This window comes from Xyrauchen texanus, chromosome 6 (assembly GCF_025860055.1).
Source record: "Xyrauchen texanus isolate HMW12.3.18 chromosome 6, RBS_HiC_50CHRs, whole genome shotgun sequence".
NCBI lineage: Eukaryota > Metazoa > Chordata > Actinopteri > Cypriniformes > Catostomidae > Xyrauchen > Xyrauchen texanus.
The window spans coordinates 40746774-40762797 of record NC_068281.1 but is presented as its reverse complement, the minus strand read 5'-3'; the positions used below and the strand labels follow the sequence as shown (position 1 = coordinate 40762797).

Below are 16024 nucleotides of genomic sequence, written 5' to 3'. Positions count from 1 at the left end.
ATAGGAGAGACCTCTCGATAGGGAACGACTCGGTAACTAACGTAACCTCGGTTCCCTGAGAGGAGGGAACGAGTATTGCGTAAGCTGCCGTGCTTGTGCTTGGTCAGTTCGCTTCAGTCGATTGAACCTAAAGGAACTCGCATGACGGGGTGCCCATTATATAGCCTAGCTATGCAAATTTCGGCGGGCTCTGAGCGCTCGAACGCGAGGTGCGCGCCCATTGGTCGCGGGTTCAGAGTCGCCCCGTCATTGGTTCGAGCAGTTGCCGCAGCACAGCCAATGACCGAGCTGCCTCGCTCATTACTGTCTGCTGTGCAGCTGCAATGCGTTTTACATAAAGACTTCAATATTTCTCGAGAAACTGAGTTTTCCCATAGCGTAAGCTACTTACGCAATACTCGTTCCCTCCTCTCAGGGAACCGAGGTTACGTTAGTAACCGAGTCGTTTTCTCCCTCCCCGAGAAACCGTCATCTTTACCCTGTATTATATGAGTAAAGAGCTGCTGAGTATCGATGATGCAGTGTCATGGTCAAAGACATATTTAATGATAGTACAAAGCAGAGCATGAAGCAACTATTATTGTTATTATTATCTCCAGCATGAAAGTTCAGCTGATCTAGCAAACTATGTCTGTTATGTCAGGTAAACTTGAAGTGTCCTGTCGTTTTTTTTTCAGGAGAAAGCTGAAAATAGTGTCATAAAGAAACTGACAGTGAATTAATCTTGTCCCAAATAAAGGGCTACGATTAGCTGGATTACTGGTCAAATTGTTTTTATTTTAAATGTGGCTTTTTTTAAGTAAAACGCAGCTTTCAGAATAAATGGCATAACTCATATGTGGAATTCCATTTTATTAATTTAATAAAGACATTTTAAAATAAAAATATATTTCTCATAAATTCTAAAAAGGTGCCTTGAGAGGATCAACTTTGAGACATTTAGTAACAATATTGCACAAACAAAAACATTACATTTTAAGTTAATTATGAGTGGCAGGGGACCCCTTTAAGTTCAAGTTTGTTGCCCACAAGATCTAAGTTAGGCCACTGACAGTGGACCCAAAAAGTATTGTTGTGGACAATAAAGTCACACTCATTCTTTTCATCCTGTGCTATATTGAAAGCACTACAACAACACATTATTTTAAGTTTTACCTTGTGAAATAAATTTATTATTTATATATACACACACACATATATATATATGTATGCATGCATGCACTTGTTTCAAATCAAATGATTGCAGAACACTCCAAAAAACAATTAGACGGGCAATTTAGGACTAAAAACAATCTAACAAGGTGATGTGAGGCAATCGTGTTATAGTATATAAAGATCCTCCAAAAAAAAGCATAGCTTCAGGAGCATGGATAGATCAAGGCTTGCCAATTTGCCAAAAAAAGCATCAGCAAATAATTCAGCGCAATGAGAACAATGGCCAAATTTAGGCCTTTTCACCCTCTACGGTGCACAAAATAGTAAAAACATTCAACCAATCCGGTCAAATCTCTGTGGGTAACGGGCAAGGCGGAAAATGATCTCCGTTCCGTCTGATGTCACTATCTTAAAAACCGTAATGCGTCTGTAATTGATTTCATGACATGGGTTCTGGAATACTTTGGTAAACCTTTGTCAGTCAACACCATTCACAGATGCAAGTTAAAGGGATAGTTCACCCAAAAATGAAAATTCTCTCTTTTATTCACCCTCATGCCATCCCAGATGTGTATGACTTTCTTTCTTCTTCTGAACACAAATGAAGATCTTTTTAGAAGAATTCCGTGTCGGTCCATACAATGCAAGTGAATACTGATCAGACAATTGTAGCTCCAAAAATCACAAATGCAGCATAAAAATAATCCATAAAACTCCTGTGGTTTAATCCATATCTTCAGAAGTGATGTTTCAGTGTATGATTGGTGTGGGTGAGAAACAGGTCAAGTCCTTTTTACTATAAATTCTCCTCCCTGCTCAGACCACCTCCACTTCCACATTCTTCATGCATATTTTGGCACCCATTCACTTGCATTGTATGGACCTACAGAACTGAAATTTGGGTTCTGCAGAAGACAGAAAGTCATACACATCTGAGATGGCATTAGGGTGAGAAAATGATGAGAGAATTTTCATTTTTGGATGAAATATTCTTTTGGTCTTCACTATGCAAAGCAGAAGCCGTACATCAACACTGTCCAGAAGCTATCCCAACTTTGTTTGGAATTGGGGATGTAGATACTAAATATCAAACAATACTTTTTCAGAAGTAACTTAACTTTTAATCAACTGGTGTCAATGAGATTTTAGTGGCTGCATGAAGTCACGTATCCAAGCTGAGTAGCCACACGGGTGTAATTCATCACATTAACTAAGGACCACTAATGTTTGACAACTGTTTTGAAATGTTTTGCTTGAAAAGTGTACTTGTGCTATCTTTAATATAAATGCTACATGGTTTAGTATATTGCTATTTAACGCAATGACATTTAAACATTATTAAGTGTGCCTAAATAATCCAAATTATTTTTGGGTCACTGTATAACATGTCCAGATTATGCCTCTGTGATTGTACAGTAGAAAGCATGCCTGTACTGTCAATAATAGTGTATGTTTGGATAATAGTTCTCCTCTCTCTACCAAACTGAACAAAACATCCCATGCATACCCTGAAATAAATGATTGTCTAGGTATGTTTTGCGCTCCACAGGCGGAGAAAAGACCCGCGGGACCACCACGGTCCTAATCCATCAAGGAGCAGTCAGAGTGGAGCCGGACCTTGTGACAGCCATTCAGGAGGGGGGCCAAAGGCCGCCGGCAGGAGCTCGAGCCCCCCTCACTGGCACCGACGGCACGACACAGACTCGTCCTCTCACGGCCACTGTGCTGGTCGAGGGTCCCCATTACAAAGCCACCAGTGGCACCACGACACCGTCTCAGATGACTGATGCCCTTTAGCCCCCATCAGCTCCCATCCCAAGAATAATGGAAATAAAAAAATAAGAATAAACTAAAAAATTAAAAGAAATAAATAATATTTTTCTAAAAGACTAAAAAGTGTATTTTTTGCTCCATAATGTTTTTGTTATTTTTATGACATTTAAGCACATTTCCTCCTTTTTTTTTTTTTAAATAAAAACATTAACATTTATACACGATGGTATACAGTTATATGTAGTAGGTTGTATTAGTTATTTTGCCTATAATTTTTGTCGATTTTAAATAAAATAAACTAAAACAAATTTAGTGTAGTAAAAAATACTGTATTAAAGTTATGAACATCACCATTTAATAGTTCATCCAAACATGAAAATTCTTTAATCATTTAGTCACCCTCATGCCGTCCCAGATGTGTATGACTTTCTTTCTTCTGCTGAATACAAATTAAAATTATTTAGAAGAATATTCCAGCTCTGTAGGTCCATACAAAGCAAGTCAACAGGATCCAAAACTTTGAAGCTCAAAAAAGCACATAAAGGAAGCATAAAAGTACTCCATATGACTCCAGTGGTTTAATCCATGTCTTCAGAAGCGATATGATCGATATGGGTGAGAAACAGATCAATATTTAAGTCCTTTTTACTACAAATCTCTACTTTCACTTTCACATTCTTTTTTGTTCTTTGGCGATTGGCATTCTTTGTGCATATCGCCATCGGCGGGTAGGAGAATTTATAGTAAGGATTTAAATATTGACCTGTTTCTCACTCACACTTATATGTCAATTCAGAAGATGTGGATTAAAACACTGGAGTCTTATGGATTACTCTTATGTGCTTTTGAGCTTCAAAGTTCTGATCACCATTCACTTGCATTGTATGGACCTACAGAGCTGAAATATTCTCCTAAAAATCTTTGTTTTTTGTTCTGCAAAGGAAAGTAAGTCATACAGATCGGGGATGGCATGAGGGTGAGAAAATGATAAGAGAAGTTTTGAATTAACTTTCTCTTTACGAATAATGGCAATTACGGTATTTACGACATTACGGTAATGAACACTGCGAAAGAAGAAAACTAGACATCGATTTTCCATAGAGAATGATCACATTTTTATTATTGTATATGTTTTGTGACATAAACGATGTTTTTCTAACTCACTGTAAATGGCTTGATTTTGTATAGAGTCATACCAACCTGGCCTGGCCCTTGGCTGGGTGGTTGATCCTAAAATATGACACCTCTATACTCCTGAAGATATTGTTTTCCCCTGCCTTGTTTTCTCGATCTCGAGCGCTGCTTCCTGACTGTTGGAATGTACTCCTGCCGCTATAATAGAGCCGAGTGTTTGCATTTGCATTGAGGTGCCGTGAAAGGCTGCATTTTGTTGGCAGGCACCTGGGGCCGTGTGAGAAAAGAGCAAAGCGCAGACAAAAGACAAGTGCAAAAATCCAGGCCCAGGGATGGCCTGAGTGCCACACACAAACCCCAAGCCGCTGGAGCAGCAGGAGTGGGCTGAACAAAAGCCACCCTGTAAGGGAGCCAGCGAAAGAGAGCGGCACCCCTCCTGTTCCCACCATCATGCCTTCCCTGCCATGTATTACGGGCTTGGCTGCATTATCCATGGCAGCCTAATCGGGCCAAAGGAACGTCCTAGATTGCTTTCCCTCCCCCTTGTTGTGCCGACAGCCCCGGCGCCTGATTCCAGGCCGCTGACCGCACAGGCCCAGCCGATCCTATTTGTCACTTATTAAATTGCTTCTGCTGAGCAGGCGAGGGAGGCGTTTGGGGAGCTGGAGGGTGTTTCGGTAGAACATTAATGACAGCGAGACACAAGAGAACACCCTTACACCAGGCACACTTGCTGCTCATCTCTTCCCTCCCCTAAACCAAACCCCCTGTTATCTACTGCAGATACTTCAGTTCTTTTAAATCTACAGCGCAAAACATACAACACTGCTAGTGTTGTCCGAATCCTGAACAAATAGCTTTAATGGAGCTTTTCTTTTAAATCTAGTGCGAAACAGAACATGATCAATTATAGTCTAATTCCAGATCGAATGACTCTGTAGAATTCCTTCTTTTTAGTCGACACTGCAAAACATAAAGTACTACCGTATAAGCCGGTTATTTCACTGTATGACAACTTAATGAACCGCAAGTGATTCATTTTTTGTCCGACTCTAAATGAACCAAGAACTGTTACTGTGTTGTCCAATTAAGGCTTGAGAAACTTGTAGTAATTGAAGTCATTCCTGGATGATTGTTCATATTATATTACAATGTGTAGTTTAAGATACTCATTATGAGTTTTGTTGTAATTAATGGTATATTAATACAATTATGAACGGTTTAAATATCTTGATAAATTGAGTGTAAACACAGCTTTTGCAAGAATATATTCTGTTAAAATATACAGTAAATCTAATAAGAGTTGTATATCTTATTTCCAAATATTTCCTCCCCAAAGGTTTTAAAGAATGGTTATTGGAATTCCTTGCGATCCCTCGGAGCGTTTGAAGTAAAGATCCGTTCCAAAGATCACCAGTAAGAAAACTTCACACCCAAGCTTTGTTTTATTACCAATTTCATTTTTGTATATTTAATATATTAATTTCTGACCCACTGAAACTGTGATATAGTCAATTAAAGTGAAACATTCTGTCTGTAAACAATTGTTGAAAAAATTACTTGTGTCATGCATAAAGTAGATGTCCTAAATGACTTGCCAAAACTATAGTTTGCCAATATTAAAGCAGTGGAATGGTTAAAAAAATAAGTTTTAATGACTTCTACCTAAGTGTATGTAAACTTCTGACTTCAACTGTATATATAAATATATAATGTGTGTGTGTGTATATATATATATATATATTTACATTTTCAGTAAAACTATTTTACACAAAGTAGATCTGTGAACTACATAATCTAATTAACTAATACACACTGTTTCAAAGTTAATACCAAGAGCACAACAGTAAAAGTCCAGTTTTACACTAATATCTTTAATTACAGTGCATTTGTCAAAATTAATAATTAAAAAAGACATTTATGTTAATAGTCACACAATCAGACATGTATAGCTAAGAGATTCATTCACATACAGTTTTCGACCCCAATAAATCAATGTCTATCAAATCATAGGTTAATTGGAAAATGAGAAAAAAGATAAATAACAAACTTCCATAATAGTGACCATATGAGTGGACATGAAGGTTTATCAACTCAAACGATGTCTCTGAAACAAAAGGCACCAGGGGGGGCTACGAACTGACTCCTTAACACAAAACATAAGCCCATTCAAACATGATATTGCTGTTCACATACCGCATTCTCTAGAGACGCTCATAGTTTTTTCCCACATGAGGAATTCAAAATACATCCATCAAAAAACCCATTTAATCAGACATCAAGTTTTCAGGTTCTTAAATGAGGTTGCCGTTGTTTAATCTTAGTGGTGGTGAGATTTTGAGTTCAGGCAAGACTCTTAATTCCCAAAGCATTAAGGTGAAGAGACATTTGCTGTGGAACACATGTAAATAGTGTCTCAAAACAATATGAAATTCGATGATGATCTAAAAACTTAATTCTAGGCACATTAATTGAAATGCTTCAGTTTCTCTTACTGGGTGAATCTCACAAAAACATGTTTGGGTCACATTTCATCACAGAAATCTTACAAAAACAAGACATTGTGCATTAAGAAAATAAATTATTTACGATTAAGATTTTTTCAAAGACAAATAAGCAAATTTACATACAACATTTATGTACTGTTTCTTTAAACAAATCAACATTTATTAAAACCAGTACAACAAATACTACCGTGATGTAAAACACTATACAGATATATATATATATATATTACAGTATGAAAATGAGTTAATTGTTTTGCAGTAATGTGATTTGGGAAGAAATGTGCTTAATTGTCAAAAATAATTTCAATGCAAAAAATCTTGAAGTCTCTAATTTTTTATTTTATTAGTTCTTGCTTTTGATTATGGGGTAAAATATGACCCAAACATGTTCTGGGCAGACTTTCCAAGATACAACCCACAACAATGACATTTCTCATGTACACACACAACCCTAAAATAAAAACTGTTAACTGATGTGCATTGGGAGTCTGATAACAGAGTTGCATCTTTGTGCAGCTGGTTATTATTTAAAGACATCACACCTATGGTTCCTGAAGTATCACGACAGTAAAGCTAGAGGTCATGTCAACCTTTGCTGAGAAGACAGTGTAATCATTTTTGGTTTCTCTTCCTCTAAATTGAACAGCAATCTGTGCAAGTAGTGTCCGTACTGGTTGATTTCCTGTCCTCGATTTGAGACAAACAAAACAGCTTTGTTTACAGTACACGTATGAGACAGTCTTGTTATGCGCACAACAAAATAATACATGTGCAAGCTTCAAATGAGATCTATTGGAGTTTACAGGCCGATAAAACTTTCTTAAAACTCCCCTTTTTTGCAATGACTCAAACACTAAGAATGGAAAACAATTATGTAAATAAACATCGAAAGACTAAGTTGATATTGCATAATGGTGCTCTAAAAGCTGCCTCACAACAAAAACAACTATTTACATTAAACTTCAGAGATTCACGTTCTTTGTGACATATGAAAGGTATGAAATGAGTGCAGCTTCCAGCACCGTCGGTTTAAAAAAGTGGGAGTAAAGCAAGTTTGGAGAAGAACAAACTAAGAAAGAGGAGTACAGTGAGGTGATTATTTCTGGTTTTTCAGTTGGTTGGACAACCAGTCGAGTCCCTCATAGAGGCCGTCGCCGCTGGTGGCACACGTGGCCTGAATGTACCAGTTCCTGTGCCGGAGCGAGTGCAATCCCAGCTTGTCTGTGATTTCTGCAGCGTTCATGGCGTTCGGAAGGTCCTGTCAGACAAAAATCAGATCAAATCTGTAATAACGTGCAACTGGAAAACGAACTGTTTCAGTTGACCACATGAAAACGTTTGGTACCTGTTTGTTGGCAAACACTAGCAGGACTGCTTCCCTGAGCTCATCCTCAGCCAACATTCTCATCAGCTCCTCTCGCGCCTCATTCACACGCTCTCTGTCGTTGCTATCAACAACAAAGATCAGACCTACAAGAAGACAAAATGACATATATTAGGCTACATATCATACCGTGATGGCAAATTTGGGAACAAAACATTCGTTGATTCTGTGTTTTTTGCATTGCTCGCACCAATAAATGTCCATGACATTTCCAGTCTGTAGAGCGGAGGAGTGCGCGGTCGGGCTAGAACAACGCACGCCCGGTCCCCAATTAGCCTGGGGGCGCACGAGGGATAAAGATGGCCGGTGACGAGAGTGAGAATGACATGCAGCTGCTCTGTGTTTGTGTTTTCTGTTCAGTTTATCAATAAACTATTATTTATATTGCCGGTTATTGCCGCCTCCTTTCTCTTAACCCGCTTTACATTGGTGCCGAAACCCAGGAAGGAAGAGGGATGCCCGTCGCGGAGTCCTCGACACTGCCATCCACCCAGGGGAGCACCACTGCCATCCACCGGGGGACGGAGTAGCCCGACCGCAGGGAACGGCAGCTGTCCTCAAGGCGAGTGGGGACAGGACTCCCCTACCGCCTGGAGCGATGGAGCCGATGCCAGGGGTGGAGGAGTGCCCTGCCGTCCCCCAGAAACGAGAAGGGGTCGAGAGGACCACCGTACGCGAGGAGAGGAAGGAAGCGACTCCCGATCGCCTGGAGTGGTAGGGCCGCTGCCAGGGGCGGATGAGAGTCCCCACGGGTCGGCGAGAACGCGGAGGGGTGTTCTGTCTGCTGGGGGTCATTCTGTTGGTCCACCCGTGGAGGAGTGGCTGCCATCTTCCTGAGAGGGTGGAGGAGTGATCGGGGACCACGTGACGTTGCATCAGAGAACCGGTGAGTGTGTTTTTTTTCTTCTCTCCTCTCTCTTTGTCACTCCGTGTTGGCCTTTAACACTCGTCTATATGGTTTTGTTGTTGTTTTTACCCTCCTACCCAGGTCGAGCCAGGAGGGGGACCCGCTGGCAGACGGGGCGCAAGGTCTTGAGGTGGTGGAAAATGCCGATAACTGATTAATCAGCTGATATTTATTTTAATCAATTTATAAAATGTAAACAAATTCTTAATCTATCCTTACTATGACACAGAGGCTACAAGAGTCCAAAATGAACAAAATCGTGAATGCAGTTTAATTAAAATCACAATAATAACCAAAAAATGTTGATTTGGTGCATAACGTGGGAGCCTGAAACACACTGGTCTATTACAACAATCTATATTTAAGTATTTACCAAATTCACAAGTTATGAAGTTGGAGACAAATCCCCATGAGGTGTCACTGATTGTTTTTATTCAACTTCTATAGGCTGCTGTTATTCTGTAGAACCAAGACATTCCAACAGCAGAATCCTCTGGAGGAATGAATAATAATAATACTAAATATTGTCAACTATTGTCATGAATTTTTGCCAATAAGCGATTAATCTGTAAAACCGATATATCGGTCTACCTGTAGTATCTGGCATGAGTGGCAGTATCAAAGTGGAACATATAAACATATAGAGTGAAAATATAAAACTTAAAATAACCCAATTTATACATCTTATTTCATAAAAATAAATAAATAAAACAAAATGTGATGACAGTTGTAAAATACACAGAGACTTTTGACAACATGTTTAAATGATGATTTTTTTTTTTTTTTTACTCGTTCCTTTAACAGAGCCATCCTGAACAGATTTGGATAAATTTAACCTGATTTCTCAACTAAAACAATAAAAAAAAACCTCTGTATAACAGTGGAAAATCTTACCTTGTGTGTTCTGGAAGTAATGACGCCACAATGGTCGAATCTTATCCTGACCGCCAACATCCCAAACGGTGAAACTTATGTTCTTGTACTCAACCGTTTCAACATTAAAACCTTGCATATGAGAAAATTAAACATGCATTAGTCATTTTTAAATCAGGGACGCAAACTCATGACAGGTGAGAAAGTCATAGCAGGTTTTCCAGATGTATGTTTTCAGATGTTTGTTGTATTTAAAGAATTTTTTTTACGTGTTTAAGCTTTAAGTAACCCTTTCAAGTGATTTTAATAAAGAAAATGTTGAAAATGAAAGGGGAGTAGTTTGCATGCTTATAAATGTTCTGACACAGGAAATAGATTTTTTAAATTTTACCGATGGTTGGGATGGTGGTGACAATTTCACCGAGCTTCAGCTTGTACAAAATCGTTGTCTTTCCGGCAGCATCGAGACCCACCATGAGAATCCTCATCTCCTTCTTGCCAAAGACTTTAAAGAGGTTTGCGAATAAATTGCCCATTTTTGATAAATGCTGTTTTCACGCCACTGAATCTGAAATCGAAATCACAAACTGGTTTCAAATTAGCACAATTTACAGTTTTAACCCTTGTGCGCCAATGTCTTAGAGGACAAAAATGTCTTTGTCAAAAAACTGCCATAATAATATTATATATTAATATTATTTTCCACTTTCAATTAGTAAATTATTTCTAAACCAACATCAGTCCAGATCATAACCACCAAATATTCAATAATTTTCAGGATTTAACCCTTTAAGTGCCAGTTTGTTTACATAATGCCACTGTTGTTTTTTTATGAAGAAACACTGACTACTACACTTGGAGTCGCAAGTTCGAATCCAGGGCATGCTGAGTGAGTCCAGTCAGGCTTCCTAAGCAACCAACTAGCCTGGTTGCTAGGGAGGGTAGAGTCACATGGGGTAACCTCCTCGTGGTTGCTATAATGGGGTTCTCACCCACAGTGGAGCACTTGGTGAGTTATGCGTGGATGCCACCTCCGCAGTAACACGCTCAACAAGCCACGTGATAAGACGCGTGGATTGACGGTCTCAGATGCGGAGGCAACTGAGAAACGTCCTCTGCCACCATGAGGACTTAAAGTGAATTGGGAATTGGGCATGCCAAAATTGGGGAGAAAAAAAAAAAGAATTGTTTTCCATATACTAAATGCTATATGGTATTTTCCAAACCAACACACCCACAATTTTAGCTGCATCATTTATTCAATTGGCCTGCAGTGCTCTATAATACTGCAAACAGAAAATAGGGACAAAGCATGTATTTGTTCCACAGGCTAAACATGAGAAAAATAATATCAACTGGGTTTCAATGCAGAAATTCTTTGTCCTTATGGTTCTGAGTGTAACTATTTTGTGTACACAGTACATTATAGATGTATTACAGGAACTGAGGCTGAAATATCAATATTCCCATAAAATACACACCTTTGGCTAAATTTATGCCGTTGGCATTAAAACAGCCAAAATTATCGAGAAAAAAAAAAATAAAAATGAAAAAGACAACAATTTCCCGAAGGTCACACAAGGGTTATATAGAGCAAATAAACATTCAAATGAATACCTCAAGTCCTGCTGCCACATTACAAGTAATTCCTGATTCTCTAGGTGAATAAAAGGTACACAACTGCTCACTGTTCTAGTAAACCAGGAACTACTGTTAAAAGCTCTTATGACAGGGTAATAAACACATCTAGTATACAAAATCTATATAATATTAAATTATTTTAATAACAGAGTCGACTGAACTCAACACATTAGCCAGGTTTATTATTTCAACTCAACACAATAGGCAGGTTTATTATTATAATATTAATATAAAAAACTGTAATTAATATAGGTTGATATGGTTATATATAAAACGAACGGGAATAATTATGGAAAGTGTTGAAGTCTGTAATTTAAAAAAAAAAACATTATTAATAATAAAAGTTAATCTTAATTGTTTAAGCAGACGATGTATTAAATAATAATAAAAATAACATGAATATTTCAACATAAATTTGGCAAAAGTCAATTGTTTGTTGTTTCCTTTGTCAGACACAACAGCTTTAATTCCGTTTAACAGCAACAATCTCATCCGAATCTCTTACCACGGGTAATATGATATTTAACAGTGTTTTAACGTTTGTTTATCTTAGGATACAATTTCGGAGGCAGTCGTTAAAATTGAATTAAACACGTTTTTAACACTCACAGTTGTAAGTTTCCTCCTCAACTTCGAGGCGTTTCCTCCGTCAAGATGGCGGGTTTCCGGCCACGTCAGTGCGTGTCGCGTCACTTCCGTCAGAAAAGGAAATAAAAGCAGACAACTTCAACGGAGTGTGTTTGGTGTTTGACGCTTGGCGGTCATGGAGAATGTTTAGTTTACTTTATTTCACTAAGTATTAATGGTCTAAACGTTTGCCAGTAGTCACCAAAGACCATGTTAACCTTGTTTTCAGGGGGAAAATTAATCAACTGAATTTGCTTGTGTCAATGTAATCCCAGCATCATAAAAATGTCCATGTTTTAACCACATTTTTGGACATATGTCGTTTCCATCGTTTACCGTCACTTTACATGGTATCACCATAGAACTTATTTGCAAGGATAGTAACATTTTCACATTTTCTCTTGAATTTGACTGAGAACTGATAATACATGATGGAGTATTAATTGTTCTGGAAATTTTATCTTTTATCTTTTTTCACATAAGTATAATCATCCACTTCTTGTATTTTTTTCATGCATACAAAGGCTTCATTTATTAAAGGTGCACTAAATAATTATTACGTCATCTTGAACGTACACAAAACCTAGTGGTGTGGATGCAGCATCATTGAACATAAGTGTGACCGGGCGGGGCCGGGCTTTAATTAGCCTGATAAGGGACCGGGTGTGTAGGATCACCACCCGGCCTGGTCACAACGAGTTTTAAGTTTCAGATGCCAATGTAGAAATTTACTAACAATCAGCCATGATTAATTTAATCCGAGAGTGAAAGTGTCAAATAACAGGACGAAAAAATTACTGAGTTTATCTTTAAAGTAGCATGAAAATTCGTTGAATATCAGAAAGCTCACTCAGCTCTTTTCATGAGACATTTCCAAGGCCAGGTTAACAGCTGCTACACTTTTGGGGGTGGAGGTTTGAGACCTCAGCTCGTAGGTTCCTCCATGCTGGCACAGAAATATTAACACTGCAGTGGAGCAGCAAAATGTACTCTGTGTGGATGCTGCTGAGAGCTGCTATAACCGAATGGAAGAAGAACTTGACAACCATCCAAATACTTTTAGCGATTGAACATAAATACATTTCTTTCTAAGACTGGCTTGCCTAGATTATTAGAAAGTGGCATTTATCTGGGGTGTCATATGGGGTATTTTCTGAAACATTAGAAGATGGTGTTAATAATCAATGTTTGAAATGCCCTCTATAGAAATCTTTATTGTATGTAAATTGCATTATATTAAATGTATTTAATGGACCATCCAATTCAATATTCTGAATATGTGGCCAATTCAATTAAAAAACAATCTATAAAAGTACTTTTGATCAAAGTAGCAAATAATCAACAATGACATCACATTCACGCACATTCGTTATGTTTGCAGGAGTGAAGGAGCAGTAAATTAATCAGTCCACCAGAAGAGGGCAGCATAGCAAGATCACAGCAGGTACTGTATGAAACAAATGAAGAAATTAACTAAACAATAGCATGACATCTCAATAATATTATATAGTTGAAAGAGTTGTAATCCAAAATTTGATAAACGCACAATTGTGTTCCATTTAGCAATTGAATGGCTTTAATTACAGGAACTCTGGTATGTGATTTCCACAGATATGCCAGAACGGATCCTTGTCACCCTCCGCAAAGAAGTGAACTATAATAGGGTCAGTGTTACAGGTAAATGGTAGAACATAGCAAATGTAATTTTTGTTAAAAATGTAATGTCACTACTGTCATATATAGCTCAATATACATTGTTTTATTGAGCTATATTATATTAAAAGTATAGGCTATAGCACAATATAACAACGTGTGTTTTATGTGTGTATATATATATATATATATATATATATACATACATACACACACACACACACACACTGGTGGCCAAAAGTTTGGAATAATGTACAGATTTGGCTCTTATATAAAGATATTGGTACTTTTATTCACCAAAGTGGCATTCAACTGATCACAATGTATAGTCAGGACATTAATAACATGAAAAATTACTATTATAATTTGAAAAAAAATATTAAACTATTTCAAAGGGTCCTCATCAAAAAATCCTCCACGTGCAGCAATGACATCTTTGCAGATCCTTGACATTCTAGCTGTCAGTTTGTCCAGATACTCAGATGACATTTCACCCCACACTTCCTGTAGCACTTGTCATGTGTCTGTTTTGTCGGGCACTTTTCACGAACCTTACAGTCTAGCTGATCCCACAAAAGCTCAATGAGGTTAAGATCCATAACACTCTTTTCCAATTATCTGTTGTAGTCTGAGTTTCTTTGGCCACTCAAACCTTTTATTTTTGTTTTTCTGTTTCAAAAGTGTCTTTTTCTTTACAATAAGTCCTGCACCCCTGAGTCTTCTCTTTACTGATGTACATGAAACTGGTGTTGAGCGGGTAGAATTCAATGAAGCTGTCAGCTGAGGACATGTGAGACATCTATTTCTCAAACTAGAGACTCTGATGTACTTATCCTCTTGTTTAGTTGTACATCTGAACATCCGCATCTCTTTCTGTCCTTCGAGTCAGTTGTCCTTTGTCTTTGAATACTGTAGTATACACCTAGAGTACACAGCCTTCATTCCTCAAAACAATGACTGACTGATGAGCTTCTAGAGAAAGCTGTTTCTTTTTTTGGCCATTTTTGCCTTTTATATTGACCTTAAGACATGCCAGTCTATTGCATACTGTGGCAACTCAAAAACAAACACAAAGACAATGTTAAGCTTTCCTAGTTTCTATAATTTATTACGTTTAAGTAGAACACTCAAAATAATTCTATTTAATTTTATTTATTCAAGATTTACACATTTCAATTTCATAACAAAATTCCATCAAATTAAATTGCATAATCTTTAAAGAAATGTAATTAATAAAAATTAAGTTTGTTTTATTGATAAAATTTTTTAAAGACCCCCTCCAATGAAAATCAAGTTTTTAACATTGTTAAAATGTCCATATGGTGTTTTTTATATGCTAGAAGACACCATGAGTGAAATCAGCAGTCAACACCATGGCTGAGCATTTTCGTCTTGGAACTGCAGTGTCCCAAAGACAGCCTCAAAAATGCAGATTCAGACAGCCAAGGTTTCATACGTCACAATCCTAAGCAACCAATCCCATCAACTTGCAGGGTGGGGCTTTCCATATCAATAGCATATGCTATGGTGAAGCAAGGGGTATCAGGAGAAGTTTTTACTTTGGATATATCATTTAGTTGCCTCTGTCTTACCTACAATATTACTTGCTACATTAACAACTTTGCTTTGTTTTTTACGCTCAGGTTTCCGTAGCACATGGTCTTATTGAAAGACATAATGCTTTCCATGAGATTCTTGTAAACCATTTCTAAAATGTCTTTACTTACACCAAAGTGGTTTTACCTCCTAATAAGTTGCAGTCTCTGCATTGCTTTATTAAAAACATAATCTGTGAGGAGTTAAGTGCGCCATGCAAGGGTTGGACGTGTGAACAGTGAGCGCTTCGCACTTTGCTAGTTTTGAATTCATTTTGTGTCATAAACCGATGAGATTTGATACACTCTGTTTCACAACAGTTCTATGAAGACAATATGTCAGAGAATTCAAAATCCTCAGGCTCTGGAGACATTAAAAGACAGAGATATGTCTGCTCAACATAACAGGCCATAAGCTGGAAATTGAGCGAGCTCTGAGATCCACGGAGGGAGACAGGCCCCGATCAATTCTGGCCAAATTTCTGAGATCATCCGATAGAGATCTCGTGTTATGTGAGGCGAGGAGTAAAGGAAAGCTTTTTTGGAAGAACCACAGCATTTTCTTGTTCCCAGACTTTGCGAATCTGACAAGAGTGAAACGCGATTGATTCAAGGAATGCAAGAATCACTTACATCAACGAAAGATTTCTTTTACTATGATGTTTCCGGTCAAACTGAGAATAGATGCTAAGGATGGCCGCAAATTATTTACATGTCCACAACAAGCGACATCTTTCATAAAGTCAATGGAATGAGTAAGCATTTGATGTGGCTC

General features: G+C 37.9%; 1 protein-coding gene across 1 annotated transcript; it reads right to left on the bottom strand.

Moving 5' to 3' along the window:
* Positions 1–6887: 6887 nt before the first annotated feature.
* arf1 (ADP-ribosylation factor 1) lies at positions 6888–12043 on the bottom strand. The gene is made up of 5 exons (XM_052128962.1): positions 11984–12043; positions 10125–10301; positions 9755–9865; positions 7915–8039; positions 6888–7827 (listed from the first exon to the last, which is right to left on the bottom strand). The coding sequence occupies exons 2-5, from the start codon at positions 10267–10269 to the stop codon at positions 7666–7668; spliced, it is 543 nt and encodes a 180-aa protein (XP_051984922.1). The 5' UTR covers positions 10270–10301; positions 11984–12043; the 3' UTR covers positions 6888–7665.
* Between the last annotated feature and the right edge of the window lie 3981 nt (positions 12044–16024).